Source organism: Gorilla gorilla, chromosome 13 (genome assembly GCF_029281585.2).
Source record: "Gorilla gorilla gorilla isolate KB3781 chromosome 13, NHGRI_mGorGor1-v2.1_pri, whole genome shotgun sequence".
Lineage (NCBI taxonomy): Eukaryota > Metazoa > Chordata > Mammalia > Primates > Hominidae > Gorilla > Gorilla gorilla.
In genome coordinates, this window is record NC_073237.2 from 97493680 (window position 1) to 97508230 (window position 14551).

General features: G+C 34.3%; 1 protein-coding gene across 5 annotated transcripts in view; it reads left to right on the forward strand.

Annotated features, from left to right (window-relative positions):
• The window catches only part of PLPPR1 (phospholipid phosphatase related 1), a 295944-nt gene that overhangs the window by 139569 nt on the left and 141824 nt on the right, over positions 1-14551 (forward strand). For 4 of the 5 annotated variants that reach the window (XM_055350385.2, XM_063696626.1, XM_055350386.2 and 1 more), the window contains one exon: positions 11049-11156. In XM_055350385.2, the coding sequence (XP_055206360.1) occupies positions 11094-11156 (63 nt within the window). In that variant the 5' untranslated portion in view covers positions 11049-11093. Of the gene's footprint in view, positions 1-10611; positions 10767-11048; positions 11157-14551 lie in introns of those variants that run through there. The other variant, XM_019034279.4, reaches the window with a different exon arrangement.

Consider the following 14551-nt stretch of genomic DNA (forward strand, 5'->3'; position numbering starts at 1 on the left):
CTTGACCACTAGCAATTTAACTGACATCAAGGCTGGGCAGAAAGGCCCAGTAGGTCATGGAGACCCTTTTGAAGGGCATTTTTATTCTCTGCACATTCTCTGACTGATCATGTGGCTCTGACTTTGCACAGCTTAGAAATGAAGGAGGTTTGTTCCCCTCCTGCTATCACCATGCTCCATCATCATCCATTTTCTGTACCACAGACACAGATACTTTGTAATGGGTAATTGTTTTTATTTGTCCCGAGTTACCTAGGAATGATTATATTTCTCATAAACAAGAGGAAAGAAATTATGTAGAAAATTCCATGGGAGCACGTGAGGTAGCATTGAATCTTTTCTTGAAATTCATATTCCAATGATGTCTGATTCATAATATATTTACCTCCTAGAAATGAAGAGCTTTATTTGAATTAATTAGCAAGAAACATCAGTGTCTGTCAATATTGATTTTTTCTTTGCTTTAAGTTCCTATCTGATGTGGAAATAACCAATTCTGTAATTCTTATCCTTGAAGTATTCTAATTACGAGAGTTTGTGCATAATGAGCTTCAAGTACATAAACAAATTTTGGTAGCATCTATAGCTCTTCCTTGAACTTCATACATTTGACCTGGTATTGATTTTAGAGTTTTACAAACATGTTAGGCTGATTCTTATCTTTGGAAACCTTTGCTCCTGCTGTCCCTTTTAGCTGAAATGCTTCTCTCTCCCGTGTCTGATAGGGGAACACCAACACTATTTTAATCAACTTAGACAAGCTGTCTCCTCTAACAAACCTTTACTTATGTTTATTCCAACTAGGGCTGCATTATTATTTCATGGGCTCTAAGCAGTTTTGTGGGCACCTTTCTTCATGAAAAAATTAAAATTTGTATTTTACAATTGAATTGGCATAAAACTGAATATATTAATATTATATATTGAAAACATTTTTGTCTACCTAAAAGTTAACTTTTCTTCTGATTTTAAAATAAAATAAAACATTTTTGTAGACTGCTAAAAAGTGGGTCCTAGGCACTGTCTACTGTGCCTAAAAGATAACACATCTCTGACCACAAGGGTTAGAATTGATCATTCTTTGGCGCCACCATTATTTCTTTTTCATATAAGTGCCTATGATACATTGTTATATTTGTTTATATATTTTTCAGTCTCTTCTTGATATCTGTTAGCCCATAGAATACAGGGTATTTGACTAGCTTATTGCTTCTAGTTATGCCTAATGGGATACCTGGCATAATTTAAGAATAAGTGAATGAATAAATTATATGGCTTGTTATGGTATTTTGAAACCTTTGTCACCAAGAAACTCAAATTCATGAGAACACAGCAAGGCTGGGCTAAATGAGAATCTTGGTGGCTGCCATATGTGGTACTTCTTCAAAAAGAGTTGTGATGACTTTTGCTTTGAGAAGATAAAGTAAGACATACTTTTCCCTATTCCTTTCACTAAGTACAACTAGAAAGCTTGGATGCTTTATATAAAAGAAAAGAAGACTCAAGAGAGAGAAAAGCCAGACTGGCTAAGGACTTCACAACACAAGGAACAACATAGTAGTGACTTCTCAGGATTTTCTTTTGCCTCAGGTGTCTCAGACCTGATATTGGAGAAGCTGGCAACCACAAATGCCAATAGGAGCAGACAAATAATGACCCAAGGAAAGCCTGCTTGTTCTAGCCAAAGGGCCTGGAAAAGGGTAGCCTGACAAGCCAGACAACTTTTAGATAATAACCTTCTTGAACCTAGTCAAACACCACAGAAAAAACTGAGGCCCCACCTCCACCTACTAGAAAAGATTGAATTAAGTGCTTAGATATCCACCCTGGCCAGGAGGTAAGGAGGGTCCCAAAACTCTTGCTGGGTTCAGGACAGAGGCCAAGTGGGGAGCCAGGACTTTATTTCTTGATGAGCAATGAGTATCTTCCCTTCCATGGTGTTAAGAGAGAATATGTGGGGAGCCAGGATTCCTACTCCAACAGGCAGTAATGAGGCACTCCTACGCATTCCTCACTGGGATGGTATCAGAGGAAGCCTAATGTGAAGTTAGAAATTTTACGACAAGTAACAATGCCACCTTCTTGCAGTATCTGTGGAGGCCACCTAGGGGCAGTAATGAGGTACCTCTGTCTCCACCAGGGTGGTATCAGTGGAGGCCTAGTGGGAGTGCTGGACTCCACCTCTGTTAAGCAATAACAAGGGGCCCCTCTCTAACCATGTATAATAGGAGGCCAAGTGGAGAACCGAGACTTCACCTTCACATGGCAGTTACAAAGTGACATTCCTCCTCCACCCACTGGAGCAGCGTCAGGGGAGTTACAGTAAAGCACAAGATCAAAAGAAAATTTTGAGCCTTATAATATCCTAAGGTTTTAATAATCACTTTTCATACCAAGAATCAAAAAGATCTCAAACTAATTATGAAAACACAATCAAAAGACACCAATGACAGGATAACATAGATGTTAAAATTATCTGAAAAGGATCATAGAACAGCCATCATGCAAATGCTTCAATGGAAAATTAGAAATATCTTTGAAACAAATGAAAAAAGTCTCAGCAAAGAAAGTAAGTTTTAATTACTGTAACTTTGTAATATATTTTGAAATCAGAAAGTATGATGCCTCCAGCTTTGTTCTTTTGCTCAAGATTGCTTTGGCAATTTGGGTCCTTTTTCCATGGGAATTTTAGGATTTTTTTTCTATTTCTGTGAAAAATGCTACTTGAATTTTGATAGGAATCACATTAAATCTGTAGATCGCTTTGTATAGTCTGGACATTTTAACAATACTAATTATTCCAATCCATGAACATGGGATGCCTTTTCTTTTTTGGTGTCTTCTTCAATGTCTTTCATCAACATGTACTGTTTTCAGTGCAGATATTTTACCTCTTTAAATTTATTCCTAAGTATTGTATTCTTTTCAATGCTATTGTGAATTGGCTCATTTTCATAATTTCTTTTTCAGACAGTTCATTGTTAGTGTATAGAAACAAAACTGATGTATGTTTTGTATGGTAAGAGTTTTACTAAGGGTGTTTGTTGTTTTTGTTTGTTGTGGTGAAAGGAATGAGAATCTTCCACCATACTAGGTTTTACTGAATCATTCTTCAAAATAGTTGTTCCAAATAGCACTTCTTTCAGCTGTGTAGAAGAGCATTTGCTGCTCCATATGGCCAACCTTTGATGCTATCAGAGTTTTACCTTCTTCCAATTTCATGGATGTGAAACGAAAAATATTATTTTAGTTTTTATAACCTATTAATGAGGTTGTAAATATTTTCATGTTAGTCATCCATATTTCTTCTTTAAATTGACTATACCCATTTTTCTATTAGGTTGTATAATTTATATAATTTCTATTAAGTTGTTAGTCTTTTCTAATAATTCCCAATATTAATTTTATTTTGACATTGGTTTGTATTTTTTACATCATAAATTGCTTTCAAAAATCTGGATTGGTATAATAATAGTAAGGTAATCAGTATCTGAATTAAATGATCTTTGAAATTAAAGTTTAACAAGGAAAGTCTCTGAGTAAAAATGGCTAACTAGTAAAATGTAAATATAAAAGACATCATTAATGTGGAGGGACCTGAGTGGCCAAACACTGTGAAGTTATTTGTATCCCATATGAGTGCTTACCAATGGGTCACCTCAGCAGAGGAGGATTTTAATGATCAAGTGGATAGAATGACCTATGACCTGTGGATACCACTCAGCCTCTTTCCCCAGCCACCCATGTCATCGCCCAGTGGGCCCATGGACAAAGTGGCCATGGTGGCAAGGATAGAGGTTACACGTGGGCTCAGCAACATGGACTTCCACTCACCAAGGCTGACCTGGCTACTGCCACTGCTGAGTGCCCAATTTGCCAGCAGCAGAGACCAACACTGAGCCCTAGATATGGCATCATTCCTTGGGGTGGCGGGTTGATTATATTGGACCTCTTCCATCATGGAAAGAGCAGAGGTTTGTCCTCACTGGAGTAGACACTTACTCCAGATATGGGTTTGCCTATCCTTCACGCAATGCTTCTGGCAAGACTATCATCTGTGAACTTATGGAATGCCTTATCCACCATCATGGTATTCCACACAGCATTGCCTCTGAACAAGGCACTCATTTTGCGGCTAAAGAAGTGCAGCAGTGGGCTCATGCTCATGGAATTCACTGGTCTTACCATGTACCCTATCATCCTGAAGCAGCTAGAATGATAGAATGGTGGAATGGCCTTTGGAAGTCACAATTACAATGCCAACTTGGTGACAATACATTGCAGGGCTGGGGCAGAGTTCGCCAGAAGGCCGCGTATGCTCTGAATCAGTGTCCAATATATGGTACTGTTTCTCCCATAGCCAGGATTCGTGAGTCCAGGAATCAAGGAATGGAAGTGGAAGTGGCACCGCTCACCATCACCCCTAGTGATCCACTAGCAAAATTTTTGCTTCCTGTTCCCACGACATTATGTTCTGCTGGCCTAGAGGTCTTAGTTCCAGAGGGAGGAACACTGTCACCAGGAGATACAACAATGATTCCATTAAACTGAAAGTTAAGAGTGCCACCTGGAAACTTTGGGCTTCTCCTACCTTTAAGTCAATGGGCTAAGAAGGGAGTGACAGTATTGGCTGGGATAATAGACCTGGACTGTCAAGATGAAATCAGTCTACTACTCTACAACTTAGGTAAGGAAGAGTATGCATGGAATCTATTAGGAGATCCATTAGGGCGTTGCTTAGTATTACCATGCCTTGTGATTAAGGTCAATGGGAAACTACAACAGCCTAATCCAGGCAGGACTACAAATGGCCCAGACCCTTCAGGAATGAAGGTTTGGGTCACACCATCAGGAAAAAAAGCACAACCTGCTGAGTTGCTTGCTGAAGGCAAAGGGAATACAGAATGGGTAGTAGAAGAAGTTAATCACCAATACCAGCTATGACCACTTGACCAGCTGCAGGAATGAGGACTGTAATTGTCATAAGTATTTCCTCCTTCTTTTGTTAAAAACATGTTTGTGTACGTATACACTTGTACTAAGAAAATATCTTCATTTTATTTCCTTTATCATGTGACATAAGATTTATTGACTTCATATCAGCATTTAAGTATTGTTAACTTTATGTATTTGGGTTGGGGATTGGTACATTTCCGGTTGTATGAAGGGTAGTTGTATTACATTAGACATAATTATGACCTTATTACTGTCTTTATTTGAAGATTATGCATAATCTCAGAAGATGTGCATGGGTTCAAGCTGACAAGGGGTAGACTTGTGATGGTTAATACTGAGTGTCAACTTGATTGGATTGAAGGATGCAAAGTATTAATCCTGAGTGTGTCTGTGAAGGCATTGCCAAAGGATATTAACATTTGGGTCAGTGGGCTGGGGAAGGCAAACCCACCTTAATCTGGATGGGCACCATCTAATCAGCTGCCAGAGAATATAAAGCAGGCAGAAAAACTTGAAAAGGTTAGACTGGCCTAGCCTCCCAACCTATATATTTCTCCCATGCTGGATGCTTCCTGCCTTCAAACATCAGACTCCAAGTTCTTCAGTTTTGGAACTCAGACTGGCTCTCGTTGCTCCTCAGCCTGCAGATGGCCTATTGTAGGACCATGTGACTGTGTGAGTTAATACTTAACTCACATATATACATATATACACATACGCACACATATATATACACATACACACACACATACATTCCATTAATTCTGATTGATTATGTCCCTCTAGAAAACCCTGACTAATACAATTAAGAAATTAAAAGAAATGTCCTTACTACCCAAAGAGGTCTATAGATTCAATGAAATCCCTACCAAAATTCCAATGTACTTTTTCACAGAAATAAAAACAATTCTAAAATTTGTATGGAACCACAAAAGATCTCAAACAGTCAAAGGGATAGAGAAAAAAAAGAATAAAACTGAATGCATTACACTACCTAACTTAAAAATCTATAAGCTATAATGAACAAAAACAACATGGTCCTGGCATTAAAAACAGACATTTTGACCAATAGAACAGTATAGACAGCCCAGAAATAAGCCCATATATTTGTGGTCAATTGATTTTCAACAGAGGTGCCAAGAAAGCACTAGTGGAGAAAGAATAGTCTCTTCAATAAATGGTGTTGGGAAAACTGGATCTACACAAGCAGAAGAACAAAATTGGACTCTTATTCCACACCATAAACAAAAATTAACTCAAAGTGGATTAAGTACTTAAACATGAGACCCGAAACTGTAAAACTACAAGAAGAAAACAAGGGAAATGCTTCACAATATTGGACTGGACAAAGATGTTTTTAGATATGACCCCAAAAGCACAAGCACAAGCAAAATATAAACAAACGGGATTACACCAAACAAAAAAGCTCTGCACAGCAAATGAAACAGTAGAGTTAAGAGACAACCTACAGATCAGGAGAAAATATTTTCAAACATACATCTGATGAGGGGCTAATATTTAAAATATATGAAGAACTCAAACAACTCAATAGCAATAAAACAACCCAATCTAAACATGGTCAAAGAATCTTTGTAGACACTTCTCAAAGGAGGACATACAAATGGCCAACAGATATATATTAGATATATATTACATATCTAATATATATTAGATATGTAATATATATCTAATATATATATTTATAAATTTATATATAATATATATATATTCTCATCACTGATGATCAGGGAAATACAAATTAAAACCACAATGAGGTATTACTTCATACCTGTTAGAATGGCTATTATAAAAAAGATGAAAGATAGTAAGTGTTGATGGTGTGGAGAAAAAAAAATGCTTGTGCACTGTTGAATGGGAATGTAAATTAATATATCCATTCTGGAAAACAGTGTGGAGGCTCCTCAGAAAACTAAGTATATAATTTATCATATTATCCAGTAATTCCACTTCTGAGTGTGTATCCAAAGGAATTGAAATCAGTATGCCAAAAATATTTATGCGTTCTCATGTTCATTGCAGCATTATTCACAACAGCCAAGATATTAAAACTACCTAGCTGTCAATTATCAATGAATGGATAAAGAAATTGGGTATATGTATGTGTGTGTGTGTGTGTGTATATGTGTATGTATATACATGTATGTATGTATATATATGTATATACACATACATATATACACACACCAAATTACTATACTATTTGGGTGTGTGTGTGTGTATATACACACACACACACACACACATATATATATACACACACATACCTAATACACCAGATTTTCTTTATCCATTCATTAATAATTGACACCGAGGTAGTATATAGTGTGCGTGTGTGTGTGTATATATATATGTGTATATATATATATGTATATATATACATACGTATATATATACACATATATATATACACACACACACGCACACTATATATATGTATATATATATACACACACATGCACTATATATGAGTGTGTATATATATGTGTATACTATACGCACACTATATATATACACACATACATATATACACATATATATAGTGTGTATGTGTATATATATATACACACACATACATACATAAACCAAATTTTGTTTGTCCATTCATTGATAATTGACACCTAGGTAGTATATATATAGTATAGTGTTACTATACTATTTGGTGAACATATAATATTGTAATGGAATACTATTTAGCCTTAAAAAGGGGGAAATAACATGGATGAACCTGGAGCACATCATGCTAAGTAAAATAAGCTAGGAACAGAAAGACAGATACCGTATGATTTCACTTACATGTGGAATCTAAAAAAGTTGAAATCAGAAATAGTGAGTAGAATGATGGTTACCAGTGGCTGGAAGAGGGGGATGGATGGAGAAAGGGAAGATGTTGATCAAAGGGTGTAAAGTTTCAGGTAGACAGGAGGCATAAGCTTTAATGATCTCTTGTGCAGAATGGTGATTATAATGATATATATTTCAAAATTCCTATAAAATTAGATTTTAAATGTTTTGGTAGTAAAAATAAGTACCTGAGGTGATATATTTGTTAATTATGCTGATTTAATCATTTCATATTATAAAAATCAAAACACCACATTATCCCTCATAAATATATATAACTATTGTTTGTCAATTAAAGAAAAGTGGGAGACAGCTAATGGGAACAGGGCTTGCTTTTGGGGTGAAAAAATATTTTGGAACTTGGTGGTGGTTGCATAGTACTGTGAAGGTACTCAATGTCACTGAATTGTATTCTTTAAGATGGTTAACTTTGTATTGTGTGAATTTCACCTCAATCAATGAAAAACATGGAAAAAATAAAATTAAAACATAAGCAAAAGACTGGAAGAAAATATTGAAAATATGTATCTGATAAAGATTTGTACAAAAAACCTTTACACCTTGAAAATAATAAGACGAACAACCCAACCACAAAAGGTATTTGAATAGACACTTCACAAAAGAAGATATAAAAATGGCTAATAAGCACATGGAAAGATGCTCAACATAATTTTTTTATTAGCAAAATGAAAATTAAAACCACAATGAGATATCATTTCATGCCCAGTAGAATAGCTATAATAAAAAAGATAAACAATAAAAATGTCAATGGCAGTGTGGAGAAATGGGAACTCTCATACATTGCTGGTGGGAATGTAAAATGGTATAGCTACTTTGGAAAACGTTTTAGTAGTGCTGTTAAAAAATTAAACATAATTTAACGTATGACCTAGCAATTCTCTTAGGTGTCTAATATCCATGAGAAATGAAAATATAAATCCACACAAAGAATTGTACACAGATGTTATTAGCATGGTTTTCCATAATATTGAATACTGAATATTGAATTTCCATAATATTGAATCCAAATACTGGATATAGCCAAAAATTCAAAACAATCTAAATTTCTACCAACTGGTAAAGGTGCAATAGCCATACAATGGAATATTATTCGGCAGTTAAAAGGAAAAAAATTACTGAATGTGCAACAACATGAATGAATCTCAAAAATATGCTAAGTGAAGAAATGCAGAAATAAGAGGTCGTGTATTATATTATTCTATTCATTTAAAATATCCAGAAAAGGCAAATCTGTAGAGTCAGAAAGCAGATTGCCTGGCTTTGGGATATGGTGAAGGAGTTGATGGTGGGAATTAACAGTAAATAGACATGATAATTCTTTTAGGGGTGATTAAAAAGTTCTAAAACTATCTTATGGGAAAGTTGCACAATTTGGTAAATTTATTTAAAATATTGAATTGTACACTTAAAATGAGTGAATTGGTATATATGAAACATACCTCACTGTAGATACTCCCATCTCTTTGTGTGTGTGTGTGTGTGTGTGTGTGTGTGTGTAGCCATATACATATAAAAAGCTTGGTTGCATTTTGGAACAGAAAAATGAAAATAGAGGGGAATTTTGTATCCTAAAGCTTGTCTTATATTCTCCACTTTATTGTTATTCTTTATTAATTGCATGGAGAAGTCATCTAAAACACTAGGTGTCTGATGCCTTTGCTTTTTCTCGTGCCTCTGCCTTCTTGAACATGATTAATATTTAATTTTCTTTTCAGATATACAACACTGTATTTGGCTGATGCTAACAGGAAAGTTCATTTATATCATAAATACTAAGTAAATTCTAAGATATTCGGGTTAAGTAAGGGCAAAATTAAAATGGTTGTCCATTTTAAAATGATGGTTGTCCAATCAATTCAATGTGTTTTCTACATATAGATTCCTTTCTTATTGTAGAAAATAACATCCTACAATAGAATGGTGAAATAACACATGTAGTATGGGTATGATTTTATAACAGAAAATATCCAATTTTAATTGAAAAAAATTAAGTTGCCTAAAACTTAAATACTGTGGTTGGTATGGATTTATAAAGCACATAATATTAAATTTGATCAGAGAAACTTTTAATTGACAAGTGAGGAGTTGATATCTCAAAAGGGAAGGATATGTATTTTACAGTTTCATTCTGGAAAAGGGCAGAAAGAAACTTAGGAAGGATAGAAATGAAGACATTAAAATTAATGTCTGACCTTTTAAAAAGTACAGCTGGCCATTCAAATAGACTGGTACTTCCTATGTTACCTTTCATACTGTAATCAAAATCTACAAGAACTGTTGGTAGGGATGACAGAGAAACAGAACAAATGAAAAATAATGACTTTAAGAGCAGATATCTGAAATGTGTAGTATTGCTTTGGCTAGAGAATAAAAAATGTACTGGATTTTTAAAACTCTGGACTGGAAATTTCATTAAAGCTTAAAATCTTTACTTCATTGTATTAAGAAGAATCAAAACTAACTAATCTCCTAATACAATTATATTTTCAGTTCAAAGCAGGGAAGATATGTTCTAATAAAATATTTAATGACAATCTGCTATTGCCCAGCTACTCCATTCTTGTAAGCTAAGTGAATGTCTTATAAGTTAAATGAAATGTGTTATGCCTTTACTGTTTTATGTTTGGGTCACACACAGGGCTGAGGGAAACCAGTGAAACAGATCGGTGACATATTAACCTGAAGTTGTTCATGGCTGTGTATTCAAGAGAGCAAGGACAAATAATGGTCAAGGAAGGAAGTCAGGGATTGGTGGCTCTGTACTAAATATCAGCTTCAAAGGGAAAGACCAGAGCATAAACAGACAATTCTCTAGGTTGCAAATTGGGAGGATTAGGAACAAGTAAGAGAGATCCATGCAGGATGGACAAGAAAAAAAAGTTGTATACCAAAAATTGTATTTCATGGCATTAGGGCAGTCTACTGGGGTAAGGCACTATGCAGTACTAGGCAATTAGAATTCTATTCACTAGCTATGTGCACAAGCAGCTCCTGACCTGGTCATTTTGGCTGTAAAACTATTCATGGCAAGTATATATTATTTGCTTTTTATTGGAATGATTATTAGTCTGACTTGACTGTGTTGTAGATCACTGTATTGCTTTTGCACATAGCCTGCTTATCTAGAAGGTAGCTGATATTTTTATGTAAGTACCTAAGGGACTTCTCAATATATGGTTCTTATACTATGCAACCTATTTCTATTTCAGCCTGGACAGTTTTTGACGGTGCAGTCTTGCTATATGGTGTGAGAAATGGCTGTAGGAAACAACACTCAACGAAGTTATTCCATCATCCCGTGTTTTATATTTGTTGAGGTATGTGTATTTTTTAACCTTTATGGACAAATTGAAATAAAAGTAACAGTTTTTATTCTGATAACTTAGATTATTTTATAAAATTAATTTTATGATTGGTAAGTCAATTTTGATAGCACAAATATTGGTAAAGATTAATAAACTATGCAAAATGTTTCTTAAATAGGAAGTCATAGAGTAAGAATTTTTTAAACTTCACCTTTGGATATATAATATATCCAAATTAATATATCCAAGAAATATAATAAAATGAATATTGTGTTTTATTATATTTCATCTATTTTCGACAATGATGTGAATGTTAACTATGAAAGAGAATGAAGCATTTTAATTAATTTTTTTATTAAATCAATATCCTGTTTCAGGAAGTCAATAATCCATGCATTTTACAGATGATATTAGTTCATGGTCTTTTGCCTTGGAACCCAAATAAAGAAAAATAATCTTAGAGTTTACTATCTCCTCTGGACATTTTAGTAGGGTATTGGGAGCTTGTGCAATGTGTGATTTCTTCTGTCCTGAATTGCTTTGTTCAGTTGCTCCAGCTTTGTACTAGCAGTTTTTCCAGCATCTTTTTGGTTAAATTTCCTGAACTCCTTTTGTACTCTACCTCTGTTTCTATGTTTGCTATAGAGGAGACAAAGACATGAATTTTTTAGGAAATTCGGAAAAAAACTGCTTTCTAGGTTATCTCAAAATAAGATGTTGATTTGCCAGAGATGTTATTGTATCTGCCTTATCAAGAAAATAGGACATCTAGTGGATCGGTTTTTTTTAGCCTAAAGATCAGACCTAAAATATGACAGTGTAAAGAGCTGAAAAGTAAGTATCCTGAACTTCTGTCTGGGTAACTGAAGGATAGTCTCCACATCCCAGGGGTGAGCTGTAGCATATTCTTTCTTAACGGCATCTTTTTCGCTGACTGTGGGAGAAATGTGTGTTGATCCACTTTATTATCCATATAAAAACAAAGTTGGGTTAAACTACTACTCATATTAGCAAAAATGTACTTTCAGTACATCTGTTGTTTATACAAATCCTGTGAAACACTTAGACAAGAACTTTTATGTTCTCCAACTTGAAATAACTTTACCTGCCTATATAGTCAGATAATTTTGAGCATTCTAATTTTTGATCAAATATATGGGTGTTTGGCTGACCATTGAGTTTCACCTTATAGACATTGCTTGGTACTTTTAGATGAACAAATATTTCATAATTTATTTTCTGGTGATATTTGATAATCTGTTCATATTGCAGAACCAGGTAAAGATAGGAGAGAAGGTTGGAACAGAGATGTTAATATAAGCGAAGGTACATATAGACTCAATTTAAGCTAAATATCTGAATGGGTAAACAAAGAACTCATCATTCAACAAGAAACACATATTCTTAATATTTTGCATTTAACTTGCTATTCGATGCCAAAATAACTCCATTCAGACAATAGTGATAATTATACATATTGTGGGTTCTGGTTACGATTCTTCTTATTAATATTGTGGTGAAGGGAAAAAATCATTTTTCCTGCTGCTCATGCGAAAAGGTTAGAAGGTAAAATAACAGTACCTTTTTCAGTGTTTGCTTTCTCTTTTGTTATATGAAAAATAATTTTTTAAGTAGGCTGGGGGAAGTTAGGGAATAAGTCATCCATCATCATCTTTATCCTCCCTGCAGCAATTTTATTTTATATTTTTTTAAAAATCAAGGAGGAAGCAACCCTCAAAGTGAGATGTTTAATTTATTGCTGGAAGCTGTAGTCTCCGAAGATTTTCAGCTCTCTAATGTGTGAATGATGAGCTTGGCCGGTGGAGCAGCAACAAGGGAGATAAATTAGTTCTTCTGTAGCTTACCCTGACACAAACATAAACAGAAGTCTAAAAATCTGGGAGAGGAAAGATGGTTTATTCTTTTTCTTGTTGTATTGTTGTTCTTATTTTGCATGGAAATTCTCTCAGAAATAGGCAGGCAAAAAGGAAAGGAAGTAGGACACAGAAGACATTGAGTGGGAAGGAGGTGAATCTCAAAGTGGCTCTCATGATTTTCATGTATTTCATTCATCAAACACTTATTGTTTACCTATATTATTCCAGGTACTATAACAAGGATATCACAAAACTTGGTAAAACATGTCAACTTGACCAATGAATATCTTTTCACTGTTTTTTAATTATGAAAGAATTTAATCACAGAAAATAACTGACATCCCTGCACCTACCATCAAGACAAAATCTTAAAGTTTTGTCATATTTGCTTCAAATATTTTTGTCAAGGAAAATAAAATGTTACAGATATGGCCAAAATCCTATTGTCCTGAAGCCAGAAGTCATTATATGTATGAAGTTTGGGGCTTCTTCTCCCTGCATGTTTCCCATGCATGGTTTATATTTTCCTACATATGTATGTATTCATAAATATTTTAGGAAAATTTTACATAAATGACACTATGCTGAACCTTTCTTTTGCAACTTGCCTTTTCATTCAACATTATGTTTCTGAGATTTATCCAGATTGGCAGTCCATTCATTTTAATTGTTGCAATTTATCCTATTGTGCAAATATACCTACTGAGGGACAGTTTGTTTATGCGTTTGTTTGCTTAATATGCTTTTTCAGTGTCATAAATGTTTTTGCAGAAAATATTCTTATTTTTGTCTCTGTGCATATATGCAAGAGCTCTCTTAGTTTGACACATAGCAGAATTGCTAGGGGATAATTACATTTGCCAGTTGTTTTCTGCTGCATTATAGAAGCAACCTTGATATTTGTATATCAATTTCTTTGAAGAAATTTTAAAAACCTCTATTATTAATTTTATGAGTATGTCATATATTCTGTAGTTTTTTTCAGACAATTATATCATCTATAAGTGGCAGCAGATTTATTTCTTCTTTTCCAATTGTCATGTTTTTACTTTTTTGCCTTGTCTTATTGCTTTGGTTAAGAACTCCCCTGTAACGTTGGATAGAGGCAGTGGTAGAAAACATCTTTGCCTTGTTGCCGACTTTAAAGAAAATATTTCAAGTGTTTTACTATCGAATTATGAATAAACGTGGATTTTTACTTTCTTCTTGCTCCCTACCATCATCTAATTTGGATTACTTAATTTGGTTTAATTCCCCATTTCCTTCCTTTATTGGTTAAAAATTATATTTCTTTTTTTAAATTACTTTAAAATTTTAAATATACATATTTGACAACACAAACTGAAGTTCATCAATAGCTCCATGATTCTCTTAAACAATCAATGACCATTCTTTGGCTACTTCGAGCTCTTATATGTCATCCTTCATTTTTATATTTTCCTTAAAATTTTCACCTTTTTTTCAGTTGGGCTTCTTTGAATTTACCTGTATTCATCAGTTTCTTTGCTTACTATTCCTCTCCTACTGTAA